General features: G+C 44.3%; 1 protein-coding gene across 2 annotated transcripts in view; it reads right to left on the bottom strand.

Annotated features, from left to right (window-relative positions):
- Positions 1–3,117: 3,117 nt before the first annotated feature.
- Positions 3,118–17,490, bottom strand: part of LOC147228132 ((E3-independent) E2 ubiquitin-conjugating enzyme UBE2O-like) — a 38,685-nt gene continuing 24,312 nt past the window's right edge. Inside the window, exons 8-23 of one of the 2 annotated variants that reach the window (XM_086156369.1) lie at positions 16,141–16,291; positions 15,792–15,849; positions 14,657–14,819; positions 13,394–13,549; positions 12,833–12,987; positions 10,989–11,101; positions 10,733–10,861; positions 10,109–10,198; positions 9,713–10,022; positions 8,466–8,833; positions 8,177–8,357; positions 7,643–7,779; positions 6,846–7,049; positions 5,270–5,327; positions 3,704–4,508; positions 3,118–3,295 (exon numbers count right to left, since the gene is read on the bottom strand). In XM_086156369.1, the coding sequence (XP_086012495.1) occupies positions 3,265–3,295; positions 3,704–4,508; positions 5,270–5,327; positions 6,846–7,049; positions 7,643–7,779; positions 8,177–8,357; positions 8,466–8,833; positions 9,713–10,022; positions 10,109–10,198; positions 10,733–10,861; positions 10,989–11,101; positions 12,833–12,987; positions 13,394–13,549; positions 14,657–14,819; positions 15,792–15,849; positions 16,141–16,291 (3,109 nt within the window). In that variant the 3' untranslated portion in view covers positions 3,118–3,264. Of the gene's footprint in view, positions 3,296–3,598; positions 4,509–5,269; positions 5,328–6,845; positions 7,050–7,642; positions 7,780–8,176; positions 8,358–8,465; positions 8,834–9,712; positions 10,023–10,108; positions 10,199–10,732; positions 10,862–10,988; positions 11,102–12,832; positions 12,988–13,393; positions 13,550–14,656; positions 14,820–15,791; positions 15,850–16,140; positions 16,292–17,490 lie in introns of those variants that run through there. The other variant, XM_086156368.1, reaches the window with a different exon arrangement.

The following is a 17,490-nucleotide window of genomic DNA, read 5'->3' as shown; positions in this document are numbered from 1 at the left end:
GCAGAAATTTCCAATGTTTGTTGTTGCCTAAAATAAGATCGAGGTTATTCAGATGCGCAAACACTTTGGAGGAAAAAAGGGACTTCACATTGAAAAATAAAGTTTCCCAGTAGCTTTTTTTTTTTTTTTTTTTGCAATATCCTGCAGTTTAGAAACCAAAATAGGAACTGATCAGAGGACTGAGTTTTTATGCAGTCAGTTTTCTCTTAAGAGTGATGTCTTACTGTTTGATGTGCCTTGACTGTTCTGCCTCCTGGTGGTGAATATGCTGGCGCAGCCACCGAACCCCCACCACCCCCAAATGTTTTGAAACATTGGATATGCATGGCGGAGAAGGCAGGTTGGGTTCACTCACAGCATTTCGGTACGAATGCATAACTTGTTGGTTCATTCACGTCAGGCTTTTCTGTGTTGAAACTCTCCGGCCATCACCTATTTTTTGTCAACTGTCAACTCCAGGAGGTTCCAGGAGTGACAGCGGTTGGTTCAATATTTTGTTGTGCGTCGTTGTAACTACAAATCCAAGCGTCAGACCATGAAAGAATGAGAAGCCCGTCAGGCGGTCAAGAGGAAATCACTCGGTCAGCCAACTCCTCCGTCTCCACCTGCTGCCTCATAGCTATTTTGTGGTTGATATTGTTTTGTTTGTCTGGCACAGTTAAGACAAATGATTGATTCTTTATTATGAGATCTATTTTTCCATTAGACAAATGTCTGTAATTTATATTGCAAGTTTTTTTGATTGAAAAAATAAAATGACTGAGAGAACCCGGCTGGAATTTTTTTTTTTTTGTTTGTTTGTTTGTTTTAATTGAAAAATAAAAAAGGCAGTGTTACTATGATACTGCTTGCAAAGTTTAATACATCACTATACAGCTGTCTCAGCACAACAAAAAAAAGCAATTAAAGAAAGAAAAGAATGAAACTATTAGTACAACACACACTCAGTATTTTGTACATAACTATCTGCCCAGAACATTCACATGACTTGTTTGAAGTCAGGTTTGTGTTAAATATATAATGTATGTATTTGTATACTTCAATATATTCAGGACATCTGTACAGAGAAATCAGGCTACAAATCATAACTTTATTAAGTCATTTTTTATATATCAATAACAGGCCACTGTGGAAATGTAGACATCATACAGTCAAGTCTTGTGTGTAGCCCATTCAAAAGGCTTAAAGCAACATCTTACATGCTTTGGCTGTAAAACAAACTCTTAGCAATAAGAATAATTATAATAATGGTTGGAATCTTAATAATATACACACATACACAGAAAATTGTACATAGCATCATGTGCTTGAAAGACCTTGTGTCAAGATCTAGTGAAATAGCTTCATATTTTATAATTCTGCAACTTTAAACAAATAAGAAGAGACAGTGTTAACCTTGTAATCCTCTGCAATGTGTTGTGCCTGTACCTTCTCAAGAAACAAAACATAATACCACAATCCTGTCAGGTCTCTGGGATGACAGGCAAAAGATAGGGGGTACTCCATCAAGAACTGAGGCGGGATATTTCACAAACAGCAGCCTGTGTGTGTGTGTGTGTGTGTGTGTGTGTGTGTGTGTGTTGGGGAGGGGCATAATCGTCGCTACATGCTGCGTCTTCGGCAGCCACGCAGCGTCTTCTGTAGCCTCAAAGGCAACAAAATCATGAAAAATAACCATAGCAGTGAAACACCGTCGGAAGCCTGATCAACCACATCTGGTACAGGAACGCCAGTTTAAGACGTTTTGGGCGTGGAAGACGAATCAGTTCTATTGTTCTATCTTGTGGTTTTTTTTTTTCCCTCTTTTTCTCTCTTATGGGTTTTTCTCCAAGCTTTTCATTCAGCAACATCGAGTTCGGCATCGAACTTTGTTCAAGTAAAAGACCAGATAGCCACCCTTCATTTTTTTTTATTTCACAAGCACAACTCTGACCTTTTTAATCATCATCATAATCATCATCATCACTAGAATTGTAGAGAATTATATCTCAAGGAACAAAAACAAAATGTTTTGTGGAGGGGCATTTATTCAAAACAATGTAAACAAAGACTTCTCTGATTCCCCAGGGAAGCACAACTGGACCGGAAGGTGACTTTTCATTTTCTTTCACAATAAATACTGAATAAATCGGTCACTGAGCAGGAATTTGTTGAAATAGAGCCAGGATTCTTTTCATCACTGGGGATTTGTGTGTGTGTGTGTGTGTGTGTGCGTGAGAAAGTTAAAGAGCAGAAATGGACAGGTCATGGTGATTGTGTTGTTGTCATGATTTATTAGTGTGTAAAGCGAGAAACAAGCAGCTGCGTCTGTGCTCTGCGGCCAGAGATCTTTCAGAACCATTCAAGTAAGGCAACATGTTGACATGAGATGACGGCATGGATGCTGTTTTTTTTTCCCTTCTTTTGTCTATACTTTAAATCGTGTCCCATCCCAGTGATGTGGATCGACACCCGGAGCAACCTGGAGCCCACACACACACACACACACACACACACACACAAGTGCAACGAACTCAAACTTATCAAAACTCACCAAAGCACAAAGCTTTTTTTTTTTTTTTCTTCCAGAGAGCAAAGAAACAAAAAAAAAAAAAAAAAAAAAAAATCTAACTTCTACAGGCGATGAAACTCTTAAGTGTAGAAGCGACAGCTGTGTTAAGCCTTTGATTTTCATAGTGCCAACTCATTGACGGGCAGCGGTCTTCTTCCTGCTACCTCCTTCTTTGACCGGCCACCTGGCTGCTAGCTGGAGGTGGAAGAGGTGGCAAACCTGCTGTGTTGGCAGTTTTACCAACATTCAGTATGTTCTACTTGACTATTCGCGCTTGTGTGTGTGTGTGTATATTGAGATAATTTGGCAGAAAGCGTACGAGTGACTCATGTTTTAAAAAGACTCCTCCTGGTCGACGTGTCTTCAAGGCGTCGCCGTCATTAAACCAGATTGTCTATTCGGCTGTAGTGCAGGATGGTACAGTGAGTGTCAGTAGTGCTACAGACAGTCCAGTCCGCAACTGGGCTTTCTCCGATCGAGCCAACCGAGGCGGCGAAGTGGTTTATCGAGCGGGGGGGGGGGTGGTGTAAGTCGAGGGGTCATGGCACAGATTTTACATCTCTTTTGGTCCTTTCTGCAGCTGCAAAACCGCTAGCGAGGCTTTTAAAAACACAGGCTCCTTTGCATTTACCTGCTTGAGGCATAAATAACAGAAGGTGGGGGTCTACTTTCCGACGGTAACTCTCGAAGATTCGCGCGGAAGGTCCGCCCCCTCACCGTGCGTTGCGTACACCTGCGGGGGCGCTAGGGGGAGATCAGAGAAATTCTATCAAGTCAAATCCTGACCAGGAGTAGCTCACTCTCCTGACCAAAAGGTGCTGTTCTCCTGCGACAGAGTGAAATGACGGGGGTAAAGGCAGAGAACTGTAGAGGCAGGGCGGGTCGGGCAGGATAGAGACTGATTAAACAGAGGCAGAGAAAAGACGTGTAGGACAGTGCTTCGGGAGAGAAGTGTTGGGGGATGGATGGATCGGGGGGGGGAGGAGGGGGCGGTGCAGCGCCACACAGGGTGTGCAGGAGGTTGACGGAAGTATCTCCTCCTCTCCGGACAAGCAATGACTCCTCTCCGGCTTGAGGTGGATGGAGGGAGAAGAAAGAAGGAGCGGTGCAGGGCAAAGAAGGTCGTGTGGGGCGCGATGAGGAGGCACTTACTTGTCCTCTGTGTGCTCGGGGATGGCGGCGGCGATCAGAGCCGCTCGGTACTGAAGCAGCACACATCGAACGCTCTTCACAAAGCCCTTAGACAGCGGGAAGAGGGGGAAGCCGATGTCCGGGTAGCCGCTGCCCTCCGGGAGGAAACTCCTATAGCTCTTTCTCCGTTTCTTTGGTCGCACCACTTGCTGGTTTCCCGCCGCGCTGACGGCGCCGTCTCCGACCGAGGCGGGACCGGACTCCGTCGCCCCGCCGCGGGCGAGGGAGCCGGGCGCTGCTGCTGCGCCTCCCGCGAAGGTATGACCCTGGCTGCCGTCGCAGTCCGTGCTCTGGCTCAGCTCCAGGTCTGCAATTGCGGTGGTGGAAGGGCTTAAACCCGAATCCTCCAAATCCTCCTCCAAAATACCGCCCGCTCCCGGAACATCTTCCTCCCCGGGCTTTCTGGGGCTGCTATGGACCACCCCCGCGGGCAGCTGTTCGTCCAGATGCTCGGAGAATGAAGGCCAGTCCTTTGGGTGCTGCGGCCTGGAGGGGGCGTGCGCCATATGACACCTCTCTGACGCGTCGTTCAGCTCGAGCCACGCCTCCAGGCGGTGGACGAGGCGCCAGCCGTTGGAAACGAAGTGCTCCTGGATTTCCTGTTTGAAGACCTCCACCGGGCTTTGGAGCAGCAGCGTCATGGACTGGACCATTTTGATGAGTGCCATCTCGTTGTAGCAGCGGCTATTCTCGTACCCTTCCTGTAGGCCTCGGTCGCTGTCGAAGCCCGCCTCGTTGTAGTAAGGCTCGTTGACCAAGATTAAACCTGCAGATTAAGGCATTATCTTCAGCCGCTGAACAATCACCCATCTAGAAACTTCTGCCATACCTGTTCGGACTTAGCGCGCATTATAGACTTTAGGTCAAACTTGCAAAACATTATACATTTATCGAAACAACTATGAACCCGATAAAATTCCATATTAAAATCTCTGTTCAGAGTCTGCGTGACTGCTAACGTGGGTTGAATTAAAATTAGCCCCGACCCGGTGCTGCGGATACTCTTTCTGTCTGTCTTTGAGGCAAATCAATGACAATTCCACATTGCACTTGGGAGAAAATAAAGATACAAAGAAGACATTTTGGTGCCGGAGAGACAAATAGGGCGTCAGAAGAGTATCAGTTGGTCCGTGTGCCCTTTTCACATTTGGGGTTAGAAAACCAGGGTTGGAAAAGAGTGAGCACCTATAGTTGGATGGGGCCCATTTTGAGAGGGAACCTCTTGACGTTACGAAATAAAGAATGTAGCGCAAATGACGCATTGATTACGTGCAACGTCGGGATTCCAGAAAACAAACCCAATCCCCAGAAAGGAAATGCAGAGAAACAGTAACCTCGGCTTCTGTTCTAAGAGGCCAATGTGTCTGTGACGAGACAGGAGACAACGGTGACTCCTGCTCTGTGTGCAACCTGTATGTGAGGTTCCTTCGGGGTCAATATGTTTAAGGTTTAATAATTACATCTTATTGGAGACATTTAATCTTCAGTGCCTCCCAGTACGTGTATACGTGTGTGTTTATGCCTTACCTTGTATGGAGATAAGGACCTGCAACAAGCTGGACTTGCTCGTCCATCGTTCAGTTCCCTGCCGATCGAGTAAACAAACAAAAAAAAAAAAAAAAAAAACAGATCATTGGGAGAGCAGAGACATAAACAAAGCTGAAAACACAAAAACCTGTCCTTGAGCTGCCACCTTACAGTGGTGGAGGGGTTTGAACGTCCCAGTGATCCCGGGAGCTACGTTGTCGGGGGCTTTGCGCCCCTGGAAGGGCCACTTATAGCAAACAGGTACCAGGTGAGGGACCAGACAAAGAGTGGCTCGGAAGACCCCCCATGAAGAACAACATCATAGAACCCAGTTTTCCTCTGTCTGGAGACGGGTCACTGGGGCCCAATGCTAGAACCAGGCCCGGGGAAGGGGCTCAAAGGCAAGTGCCCGGTGGCCGGGCTTGCACCCATGAGGCTCAACCGGCCACAACCCAAAGGAACATGAGTCTTTTTGTCCCCTGGGCTCACCACCTCCAGAAAGGGGCAAGGGGGTCGGGTACAGGGTGAGCCAGGCGGTGACCGGAGCAGGGGACCCTGGTGATCCAACCCTCAGCTTCAGAGCTCGGCTTTTGGGGCATGGAATGTCACCTCTCTGGCGGGGAGGAGCCCGAGCCGGTGCGTGACGCTCCTGCCCCGGACTCCCTCATTTTACTGCTCACGTGGGTGACGACAACGGCGCAACTTGGAAGGGCGTGATTGGGAGCGACGCCCCCCCCCCCCCCCCCCCCTGACCAGAGTGGTGTTTTGTTATTAGACTTCTGTGCTGGTTATGGATTGTCCAAAACAAACACCATGTTCGGGCATAAAGGTGTCCACGTGTGCACTTGGCACCGACGCACCCTAGGCCACGGTTCTTTGATTGATCCTTGTAGTCGAGCGGTCGGACTTGCGGCCGGTCAGACCTGGCAGACCCAAACGTAACGTGAAGGTCTGAAGGAATTTCAACTCCCACCTCTAGAACTACAACTACGTCCCGAGAGAAGCGGGGTACATCGAGTGAGAATTGGACATGTTTTGTGATTCCATCGTCGAGGCGGCGGACTGCCGGAGCTGTGGCCGTAAAGGCAGTCGGCGCCTGTCGGCGTGGCAATCCTTGAACCTGCTGGTGGACCCCGGCTCCGGTGAGGGATGCCGTCAAACTGAAGGAGTCCCATCGGCCCTTTCTGGCCTGCGGGGATCCAGAGGCAGCTGACAGGTACCGTCAGACCAAGCGGCGTGCAGCTTCGAGGGTTCCCGAGGCAAAAACTCAGGTACGGGAGGACTTCGGGGAGACCATAGAGAATGACCTCTGGTGGGCCTTGAGGAGATTCTGGTCAACCATCTGGTGGCTCAAGAGGGGGGAAGCAGTCCTCCATCAACCCTGCGTACAGTGTTGATGGAGGACTGGAACTGTAACAAAACCTTTTCAAATGCAACCAAAGCTATTTTGAAGACTGCTGCACATTACTTTTCCCCAATTGTAACGACGATGACACACACACACACACGCATGCTGCTGAACCCTAATCTTCACATCATCAACCTAACCTTGCACATATACAAATAGAGACCTCACCCTGCCAATCCAGGTGCCCAGCAGGCTGACGCACACCTTGCCGTTGTCATAGAGATTGGGGTTGAGGCGGCCGCTGCACTGGGACAGATAGCGGAACAGAGGCGGCACAGCTGGGTAGATGTTGGGCAGCTGAATGTCGAAGAGGAACAGGCCGTCCTCATAGGGCGTGCGAGTGGGCCCTTTGATCAGTGCCGAGAACAGATCCTGTTGTGCACAGAAGAGACAACTCGATTTCTGGGTGTTAGTTTAAAAAAAAAAAAGTGAGCTCACTGAGCTCACACTCTCACTAAAATAAAGCCATCTGCGATCATTCTCCCCTCTTTCAACTCTGGTTTCAAAGAGGAAATTTTCATGTCAATAAACCTATTATTGATCTATTAACCTATTATTACTATCAATAAATGCTCTGGAAAGGAGAGGAATGAAAGTTAGTCGCAGCAAGTAAGCTGAGGAAAACCAAAGAGAACATTTATGGACGTAGTGAGAGAGGATATGAAGGTAGTTGGTGTGAGAGAGGAGGATACAGAGAACAGGGTTAGATGGAGAGAGTTGATTCGCCGTGGCGACCCCTGACGGGGAAAAGCCGAAAGGGGAAGAAGACGACGACGAAGACTGTCAATAAAACTGACAAAATCTTTGTGCCTTATATCTTTTCACACGAGCCTTTTGTGAACAGCCCTTTATTTAAGCCCCCTGTTCAGACAATTTATGCACATACTTTTCCCCGCAGAAGAGGGAAAGCTGATATACAGACATGAGATCTTTCTTTAGAATATCAAGAGTTACTGGAAACCTACCATACGATCCTCAAAGGTTTTGACCATGATACCATCGGGCAGTGATGTCGCGAGAAGAGCCATTTCCTTTCTCACCGTGCTGAAGAATTTCTTAGCCTCGGCTGGCTGGAACTCCATTTTCTTAAACGAGTGTGTGTCTGCAAGAGGAGACGCACGCTTGAATCAACTTGCAGTATTCAGTGTAAATACATCGGGCTTCTCACGACATGCGAGCGCTTGTGTGTGACAGTCAAGTATAAGAGGAAACGGGCGACATGTTCTGTCAGTCAGTGACTGAAATGCGTGATTTTTCTCAACATCTGTTACATTAGTTTGGGTTTTTGTCTTGTGATTGTAGCATGTTGCGGTTCAGCTTTAAAATCTACAATTTCTTTAATATTGACTCAGAGGGAGTTCGACTGTTCTGATTCCGTTTATTTTGTTTTCACTTATTCAGTTTAAATCAGTGATCCAGGCAATATGAGAAGAGAGCACTTTAACCAAGAGAAGTTAGAAAAAAAAAAAAAAAAAAGAAAACAATGTGAATATTTTCACCTGGTGCCCACTCCAGCACTGAGAACACCTCACCCTTGGCACTGGTAAAGGTGACGCCAGGTTTGCCACCACTTTGTTGGCACAAAACAGGGGTGTCACTAAGGAACTCATTGGGCCATTCTTGACCTCCTACTGGTGTTTGAGGCTCCTGCTGCAGCTTCTCCTCCCCAACTCGCTCTGCCTGAACCAAACAGACCAAGAATGCACCATTAGGGTGACTTCCAATGTAAAAGTGAATGATAGAATGATAAATAAATGCAATTGCATGTGCTCTAATGCCATAACAAACCTCTATCCCTGGCACAGCACCTCCCCCTGCCTCCACCACAGCCTCCATCTTCTCTTCCTCCACGATGGCCACATTATCCAGTGTCTTCCTCAGGTTCTCGTGCAGCTTTTTGATGTCATCCAGGAAGCGTTTCTCCTTGGTTGGCTTCTCAGCGGCCACAGGAGTCACAGAGCTGGCTACGTGGCTGGTGGAGGCGGGTTCGGCAGAAGTCGGGGAGGTGGGGGAGCCGCCGGTCCATAGCTGCTCCACAGTCATGTTCTTAAGGCTCTCCAGGATCTTGAGGGCCTCTTTCAACTCTCTGAAGCCTCGGGAGGCTCCGTCTTTACTGGTCTTCTCAGCTCCATTTACAGCTCCACCCAGATTGGTCGCTAAAACAGACAGGAATTTTGAAGTTTCTTATGATTCAACTGCACGATGAGCTTCACTTAGGAGCCCAGTTATTAATCCTAAGTTTAAAATGCTAGTTTTCACATCCCTGCTGATTAAAATGCACATGTGCATCATGGATCCATTCGAAATATCAAACAGTTACGGAAGCAATTACAGAAAAATGATTACAAACTATCTTAGAATCTCTTTAAAATGAATAAAATCACAAAAAAAATCAACCTGATACCAGAGAGAACCTCATCAAAAATTCTGCAAAAAAAACTAAAATTGGAATGGCATTTCTGGAAAAACAAATGTTACAAAAAATTGGAGCGATAAGAAATGCATTTTGTATCCAAACTTAAGGAAGAAGAAACTGTGAGAAAAATCATTTGGTTTTGATGGTGCATTTATGCATATTCAAAATATACTGCTCAAAAAAATAAAGGGAACACTTGAACAACACAATGTAACTCCAAGTCAATCACACTTGTGTGAAATCATAGTGTCCACTCAGGAAGCAACACAGATTCATTTTGACTTGTTTTAAGGACATTACATCAAAGTTGGATCCGCCTGGAGTTTGTTTTCACACTTTAATTTTGAGTGTGATTCCTAATCCAGACCTCCATGGGTTGATACAATTGATTTCCATGGATCATTTTTGTGTGATTTTGTTGTCAGCACATTCAACTGTGTAAAGAGCAAAGTATTTCATAAGAATATTTCATTCATTTAGATCTTCTTAAGTGTTCCCTTTATTTTTTTGAGCAGTGTATATCAAAGCATAACACGTTAAGTTAATTTCATAAAGGTGGCTTGGTTTTATTATCATCAACCGATTGAGAATAGCATAAATATAGCAGAAAGATCCCCACCTCCTGCTGAAGCAGGACTGACCACAGCCACAGAAGCTTCACCCATGTCCCTGGTGGCCACCTTGGTGGGGCTTGTGACACTGCCCTCCTGTGGGGGGATGATGAACATCATGGAGCTTGTGGAAGTGGGGGTCATCGTTTCGGTCACGTCAGTGTTGTTGATGAGGCTGTCTTCCTCGGTGGTGAGGCCGTTGTCGGTCTCCCAACTGTCACTCTCGTCCTCCCACTCCTCGGTGGACAGGACGCTGCTCGTCTCCTCCACCGAATCATAATCCGTCTCCTCAATCTCAGACTCCACGTTGTAGAGGTGCTGCATGGCAATATATAGAATTCATGTTAGAAGGGAGAGATGTTTATCGAAGCACTATTTTACCACATAAAAGGGAGGCAAAGCACTTGCGGAAGGACGATCGTCATGGAGTTGTCAGCCCAGACCACCTCCACCTTGCTGCTCACGTCCACTCTGGATACTTGACCAACTGACGTCTAAGGGGGAGGGATATATTGTGAAAAACCAGTGCCAGGAATTTTTGCGAATCGTGTTGAGACACTGATTTGCTTATTGTGTTTTTGAGTTGTTGAGAGAGGCTGTATACCAGTGGTCCCCAACCTTTTTATCGCCGCGGACCAGTCAACGCTTGAGAATTTTACTTCGGTCTGGGGGGGGGGGGGGTTGAAGTACACATAGATTCTTTATATTGCGACTATAAAAATAAACATGAATCCACTGTGCGGAGCCACCTTTACCCCTTTGAAAAGAAACTTTCTGACATCTGTTTTTTACTCTTTGCTAGCTTGTGGGTTACACTTTTGGCGCTCAAGTGAGATGTAACCAAGAAATTTTGGAAATTTTTCAAAATAAAAGGTTTTTTCAAAATAAAGATTGTTCAGACTCAGATAATAAATCCAACGGAAATGGATTATTTCTTGTACGGCCCGGTACCAATTGATCCAAGGACCAGTACCGGTCCGTGGCCCGGGGGCTGGGAACCACTGCTGTATATCATGAGTTCAGGTGACCTCATTTTCGCAGTCGTTCTGTCCATCCTCCGAATTCCATATTCTGATGACAATGTCAGTGGTACGGAAGTGGAAATCAGGGTGATCTGCGATGTCGTAAACGCTGACGTCCTCCTCCAGACCGATAACCTGGATTCAAGCGGAAACATCACAAGGATACAAAACCAGGGACATTAAGATTTGGGCAGTTGCAGATTTCTAACACTTAAAATTAGCACAAATTTTGAACATAGAATGATCCCCCGCCTAGACTGACCTCCACATCTTCACTAGTGGAGTTGAGTTTGATCCACTTAACAACACATGTTCTGCCTTTGTGATCACCAGACTGGATCACGCCATACACTCCGGGGTCCTGGAGGGCTTGGGCTGCCGCAAAGCACACAAACGTACACACAGCTTAGACAGTATACACCAGGGACCACTAGACATAGTCACTTTTGTGTGTTGCTGGTATTTTGGCCCATTCCTCCATGCAGATCTCTTCTAGAGCAGTGATGTTTTGGGGCTGTCACTGAGCAACAAGGATTTTCAATTCCCTCCAAAGACTTTCTATGGGGTTAAGATCTGGAGACTGGCTAGGCCACTCCTGAAATGCTTCTTACAAAGCCACTCCTTCATTCCCTGGGCGGTGTGTTTGGAATCATTGTCATGCTAAAAGACCTGGACACGTTTCATCTTCACTCCCCTTGCTGATGGAAGGAGGTTTCACTCAAAATCTCACAATACATGGCCCCGTTCCTTCTTTCCTTTACACGGATCAGTCGTCCTGATCCCTTTGCGGAAAAACAGGCCCAAAGCATGATGTTTCCACCACCATGCCTCACAGTAGGTATGGCGTTATTTGGATGCAACTCAACATTCTTTCTCCTCCAAACACGACAAGTTGAGTTTTTACCAAAAAGTTCTATTTTGGTTTCATCTGACAATAGGACATTCTCCAAATCTTCTTCTGGATCATCCATATGCTCTCTAGCACACTTCAGACGAGCCTGGACATGTACTGGCTTAAGCAGGGGGACACGTCTGGCACTGCAGGATTTGAGTCTCTGGCGGCATAGTGTGTTACTGACGGTAACGGCCTTTGTTACTTTGGTTCCGACTCTCTGCAAGTCATTCAGAAGGTCCCCCTGCGTGGTTCTGGGATTTTTGCTCACCATGGGATTTTGACCCCACGGGGTGAAATCTTGCGTGGAGCCCTAAATTGAGGGAGGTTATCATTTGTCTTATATGTCTTCCATCTTCTAATAATTGCTCCCACAGTTGATTTCTTCACACCAAGTTACTTACCTATTGCAGATTCAGTCTTCCCCGCCTCGTGCAGGTCTACAAATTTGTTTCTGGTGTCCTTTGACAGCTCTTTGGTTTTGGCCATAGTGGAGTTTGGAGTGTGACTGTTTGATGTTGTGGGCGAGTGTCTTTTATTCTGACAACCAGTTCAAACAGGTGGCACTAATACAGGTAATATATGGGACTAAGGCAGCTCTTACAAAAGAAGTTTGTCGGTGACCGAACACTTACTGTCCACAATAATTTTGAAAATAAATTCTTTAAAAATCAGATAATGTGATTTTCTTTTTTTTTTGCCATTCTGTCTCTCATAGTTGAAGTGTACCTATGATGAAAACGACAGGCCTCTATCATCTTTTTAAGGGGGAGAACTTGCACAATTGGTGGCTGACTAAATACTTTTTTGCCCCACTGTATATACTGTACATATACTTGTATATATGTATACACACACGCACACACACGCATATATGTGTGGGTATCCAATAAAAGTCACATTTAAGGTGTGACAAAACAGCAACGTCTTTGCATTTTTTGTCCATCTTCTCAGAAACACACACACACAAACTTTGCAAGGTTTCAGCAAACGGCCCAGATACCACACACACACACACACACACACACACACACACACACACACACACACACACACACACACACACACACACAGAGTGGCCTACATAAAACATTTCAGCGCAAAGAGACCAAAAAGTAACATGTGCATCTTCCAAGTAATCATCCAAACAAAATGGAACAAATAATACCTGTTCCATAAAGCAGAAATGGAAATATCAAAAGAATATGTCTTACGCCGCTTGTCGACAACAAAGTCCCCAGGACAGAACTCGTGGCTGTCAAGGTGTTGGATGGGGATGAGATCGTTTGATCGGATCCCCTTCTCCACACGCCCGTCCTTCCACATCACGTCGGCTGTCGTCTTTGTGGATACGACTTCCACTGCCACACTGCAATAACACGCGAAAAAAAAAAAGAGGAAGAACCATAGTGAATAGAAATCCTGATAAATACCTTTACCTTGATTAAGAAATAAAAGCGATAAAAACATATAAATGGAAAGAGAAATATTTCTAGTTTAAATTTCAATTTGACTCCATTGCCTCAATAGAGTACCAATTGTTTTTCTTATGTCATAAAAGTGTTTTACAATGAATATGAGAGGCATGAAGTCAAGACTTAAAATCAACACAAGATCGTAAACAACACATTTAACGCGTGTAAAAAGTTCAATGCCGAATCAGATTATATAGTTTAAGATGCGAGAGACCGCAGAAGTTCAACTCAAAAGCATGGACATCTAAGAAACAGCAAAAGTCAAAAATATCCCAAGTTCACCCTCTTTGGTTCCCGCACCTGTCACCTGGCTTGAACTCCCGAGAGAACTTGGTCCTCTTCTTCTTGTGTTTCCTTTTCAAGTTGCGGATGGAGAGGGGGATGCTCTTCTTTCGGTTTGTTCCCAGACCGCCACTCTGAGAGGATGCCGTGGAGCTTGCTGATGACGTCAGAGAGCTGTGACCGGACAAAGAGACCGATCATTACTTTAGCTTTGAACATGTGGGGATCATATATTAAGTGTTTGCCATTTTGCATCACGTGACACCATGTTGCATGTCAGCGGGGAGGATTGAGAATACTTCCCTCAAGCATCCCTGCTGCTTTTCCTGCACTCAGGGTTGCAGGAGATGCTGGAGCCTATCCCATGTTTTTGGACTATGGGAGGAAACCCACACAAGCGCTAACCACTGCGCCACCGTGCCGCTTGAGAATACTTGTGCTGAAAAATTTAACCTGATGTAGTCTACTTCCTAAAGCTTGGGCAGACATTTTATATTTCATTGTTTTGGCCGGAATGTGTTTCAAGAAAAAGCAAGTCTAGCAGTACCTGTAAAATATGACGCCATCACAACCCTTTAAGAAAAAAAAATAAGTATTTCAAAGGTTGACATCCTATTGCGGTCCTGTTCAATTCTGATTTGAGGTGTTTTCTTTTTTTAAAGCACGGAGCAGACGCACAAAGTTCTAGACAGAGTTGTGTTCATACAAAGTGACAGACATAAAGGGAAAAAAAAAACTATTCGAACTTCCGGAGTTCTGTGTCCTTACAAATGAATATAAGCTGTTGTGAATCATGTAGATTAAGAGGAATTAAGAAGTAAAGGCCTTGTGTTAATAAGACGGTACGATTTTAAATTTACTATATGAAAGGAATGACGTTGTAAAGAATCATAATTCAGTTTATTTGCAGGCAACTGTCAAGACATAAAATCTCTCAATCACCAGCAGCCGAAGGATGCAAAAGAATTGAAGATCTGTGGCGATTTATCCTCCTCTTCATTTTTCAACAGAAAATCTAACCTGTCCTGGCTGCCATTTGGTAGGAGGCAGCCATTCCCACCTTGGAACAATTTATAGTATTTAATTAACCTAATACATGTTTTTGGATTGTATGGGTAACCAGAGAACCTGGACAGGACCAACACAGGATCATGGAGAACTTGAAAACTCCACACAGAAAGGTGTAGATCAAAACCCACCCACCCACTCACCTCACTCACTCACACATGCATCCCCACAAAGTATTTAAAATCAGCACCAATCGGATGGAACCGCGCAGACCTGGTATCGTCAGTGTCCTCTGCAGCCTCGTCGTCAGCATCCTGCTCCCCGTGTTCACCAGACGCATCATTGGCATTCTGGGATTCTGGGTCGTTCGGGACAGTCCCAAGGGGGCCATTACTGTTCTGGTGGGACGAGTCCGCCTGGTCGGATTTGTGTTCACCTTGCAAGAGGGAATGATAAGTATTAGCAATATTTAAAACATGAAATGAAAATTATTAAAAAAAAAAAAAACAATATTATGCAAGGGTGGGATTCGGATGTGGACCAGTTGTAGTTGAAAGAAATGCTTGGTCAAAGCACTGAAGGTTTTAGGTCTAGATGACAAACACAATCCCGGTTCCTCTAAATCAAGCAAACAAATGCATTTCTCACTCCAATTCTGCTGTATTACAGCAAAACTTCCAGTCAGGCTGTTCTCATGAGCTGAATTCTCCCCAGAGCTTTCAATCATTCAGACACTGCTGAGTACCAAGATGCTATTTAGTTCTCAGCTCCTCCTGGGCTGGTGATCCCCTGCTTTTTGACAATGATACATGAATAAGAAGTGTATGTGCATGTGTGTGTGTGTGTGTGTGTGAGAGAGAGGGAGGTAGCAATTGAGAAATGGAGAGAATATAGCTTCTGTTCTCTGTCTCCCCATCACAGAGGATTTATTGTTCAATTAAATTTCTCAATCATTACTCATCTGTATGGCTCTGATTCCCTCCTTTAATACTGAAATAATTACCATGTTACCATGTTTTTATCTGCGGACCAAATGGGATTTCTTTTCTTGTTAATCTGTGGTACAGTTTTGATGGAGATATAGGTTAGTTTTGGTGACAAAGAAATGTTCAAGCTGAGCTTTCTTTTAATACCTGAAAAAAAAATACACCAGTCATGCAAATATGAATATACATTGAAAAATTAAGCAAGTTTCCATGATTGTACTTTTTATCTGAAGTAAAAGGACTAATGTGGCCACTCATCCAAAAATAAATAAAAAAAAACACCAGAACTGGAAATAATCTCAGATGAAGAATTATATTCTAAATACAGAGGTTATTACAATCCTAACTCAGACTGACAGAAAGTACATAAGATAGTGTTAGAGGAGTCAATGTGTGTGCAAGTGTGTTTCCTCTGCAGCCACCTTGTGTGTCAGCACTGTCATTCTTCTTCCCAGAATCCTTCTTGAACATTCTTTTCAACTGCAGGAGGCAAATGTGCACACAGTCACACACAAAGAGAGTTTGAGGAGGAGCAAAAATAACTTTCACACACAGAATGTGCCAAAACAAACAAACAAAAAAAAAAAAAGCATGTAACTTGACATTAGAGGGTCACATTCACATGATATACCTGTACACTTTTTTTCTTTGAAAAGTTTTGTCTTATAGCACAGACTTTAGGTTTTAAACAAAAAATTTCAAAAGCAAGTCATAAATTAGGAAAGTAAGGTACGAAAACACAGCTCAATCAGGACTGTGACTTTTTGAGACCTTTCTGACAACAGGGTCCTCTGGCAGGATGGGGGCGCCCTCAGGTCCTTCAGATGTGATGCGGGTGGCATCACCTTTGGTGGGAAAGATGTAGAGCACCCTCTCTCCCAGCTGCCTCTGGGTGTGGTCATAGTAACCCAAACGCCTCACCCTGAACGAGACAAGGAAAAGAACATGTACTGACAGGGATGACTATGTTAGTGCCATTTTCCATTTTTTGTGATTTCGTCTCAGATTCGGATATAATATTATTGCATTATATTTGGTGATTGTTGATTATAGCATAATTATTTATAATTACTTTATTGTATTTAATTTTGCTTTTTTTGTTGAGTACATGCTTATTCATGGCATATGTATTTATGTTTATGTTAACCAAATAAGGTTCGGAGCGGGCGCTGAGCTATGACGTGATCAGTTCAAATGTGTAAAAAGGGAAAACTGTTGGATACTGGGTGATTCAGTGAAGGACGGAGCGAACACACTGTTTTCTACCGTCGTCAACAGTAAACATGCGTAGAGACTCGTTCTCTCCATCTTAGAGTGGTTAAATGAGTGAATACTTTGGCAAATACTTAGAGGGAACTTTAGCCACTACAGACTAAACTAAATCAGCTGATAAACACACAATGTTATGTAGTTGAATATGACTTATACAAGGTTTTTGTACCACATCTTATTTTTAATTCGGAAAAAAAAATCAAATGGAAACTGAATTGCGTGAAAATATAGTGGACCCTTACTACTTTGCAGTTCGGCTAACATACCCTTGCTACTTGTTTGTTTTTTTTTTTAATTCGATTCTCTCAATTCAGCATTCTTTAGCATTTGTTTTTGCAGTGTTTGAATTTTCTTCATGATGAAATAGCCATATTCTAGCCTAAGAAGAAAAAAACAGTAAAAAATATACCAAAATTAAACTAAAATGAATTTTATAAGATCAATAAAATACAAAATCTCCTTTGTTAAATAAAGATGCCCAGCATTGCAAGCTCTCGCTCCAACCGTTGTGAGATCTCATACGAAATAAAAGCATGCTCTACGACGCCTACTAAACACCCCGCATTTTCCCAGGAGTTTGGTATCGACCCCAAGCATAGCAGGAAGATGCTGACTACTGATGAAAAGGTAAAACAGAAGTCAGGCAGAAGTTTTGCTGAAGTTGGCCGCCATTACAGTATTAACAAATCTACGGTTTGTTACATTGAGAAACAAGAAGCTGTCATTTGGAAGACAGTGACCTTGAGCTTCAGTAAAACAGCAAAACAGGTGATGAGACAACATAAATTAATTGTAAAAAAAGGACTGTATTGTATTTCAATGTTTGCTGTATATTTCAACCATCCAAAA

This window comes from Fistularia commersonii, chromosome 12 (genome assembly GCF_037954325.1).
Source record: "Fistularia commersonii isolate RoL2024-O1a breed Wild chromosome 12, RoL_Fcom_v1.0, whole genome shotgun sequence".
NCBI classification, from domain to species: domain Eukaryota; kingdom Metazoa; phylum Chordata; class Actinopteri; order Syngnathiformes; family Fistulariidae; genus Fistularia; species Fistularia commersonii.
The sequence above is the reverse complement of the archived record's forward strand: the minus strand, read 5'-3'. Positions and strand labels throughout refer to the sequence as shown.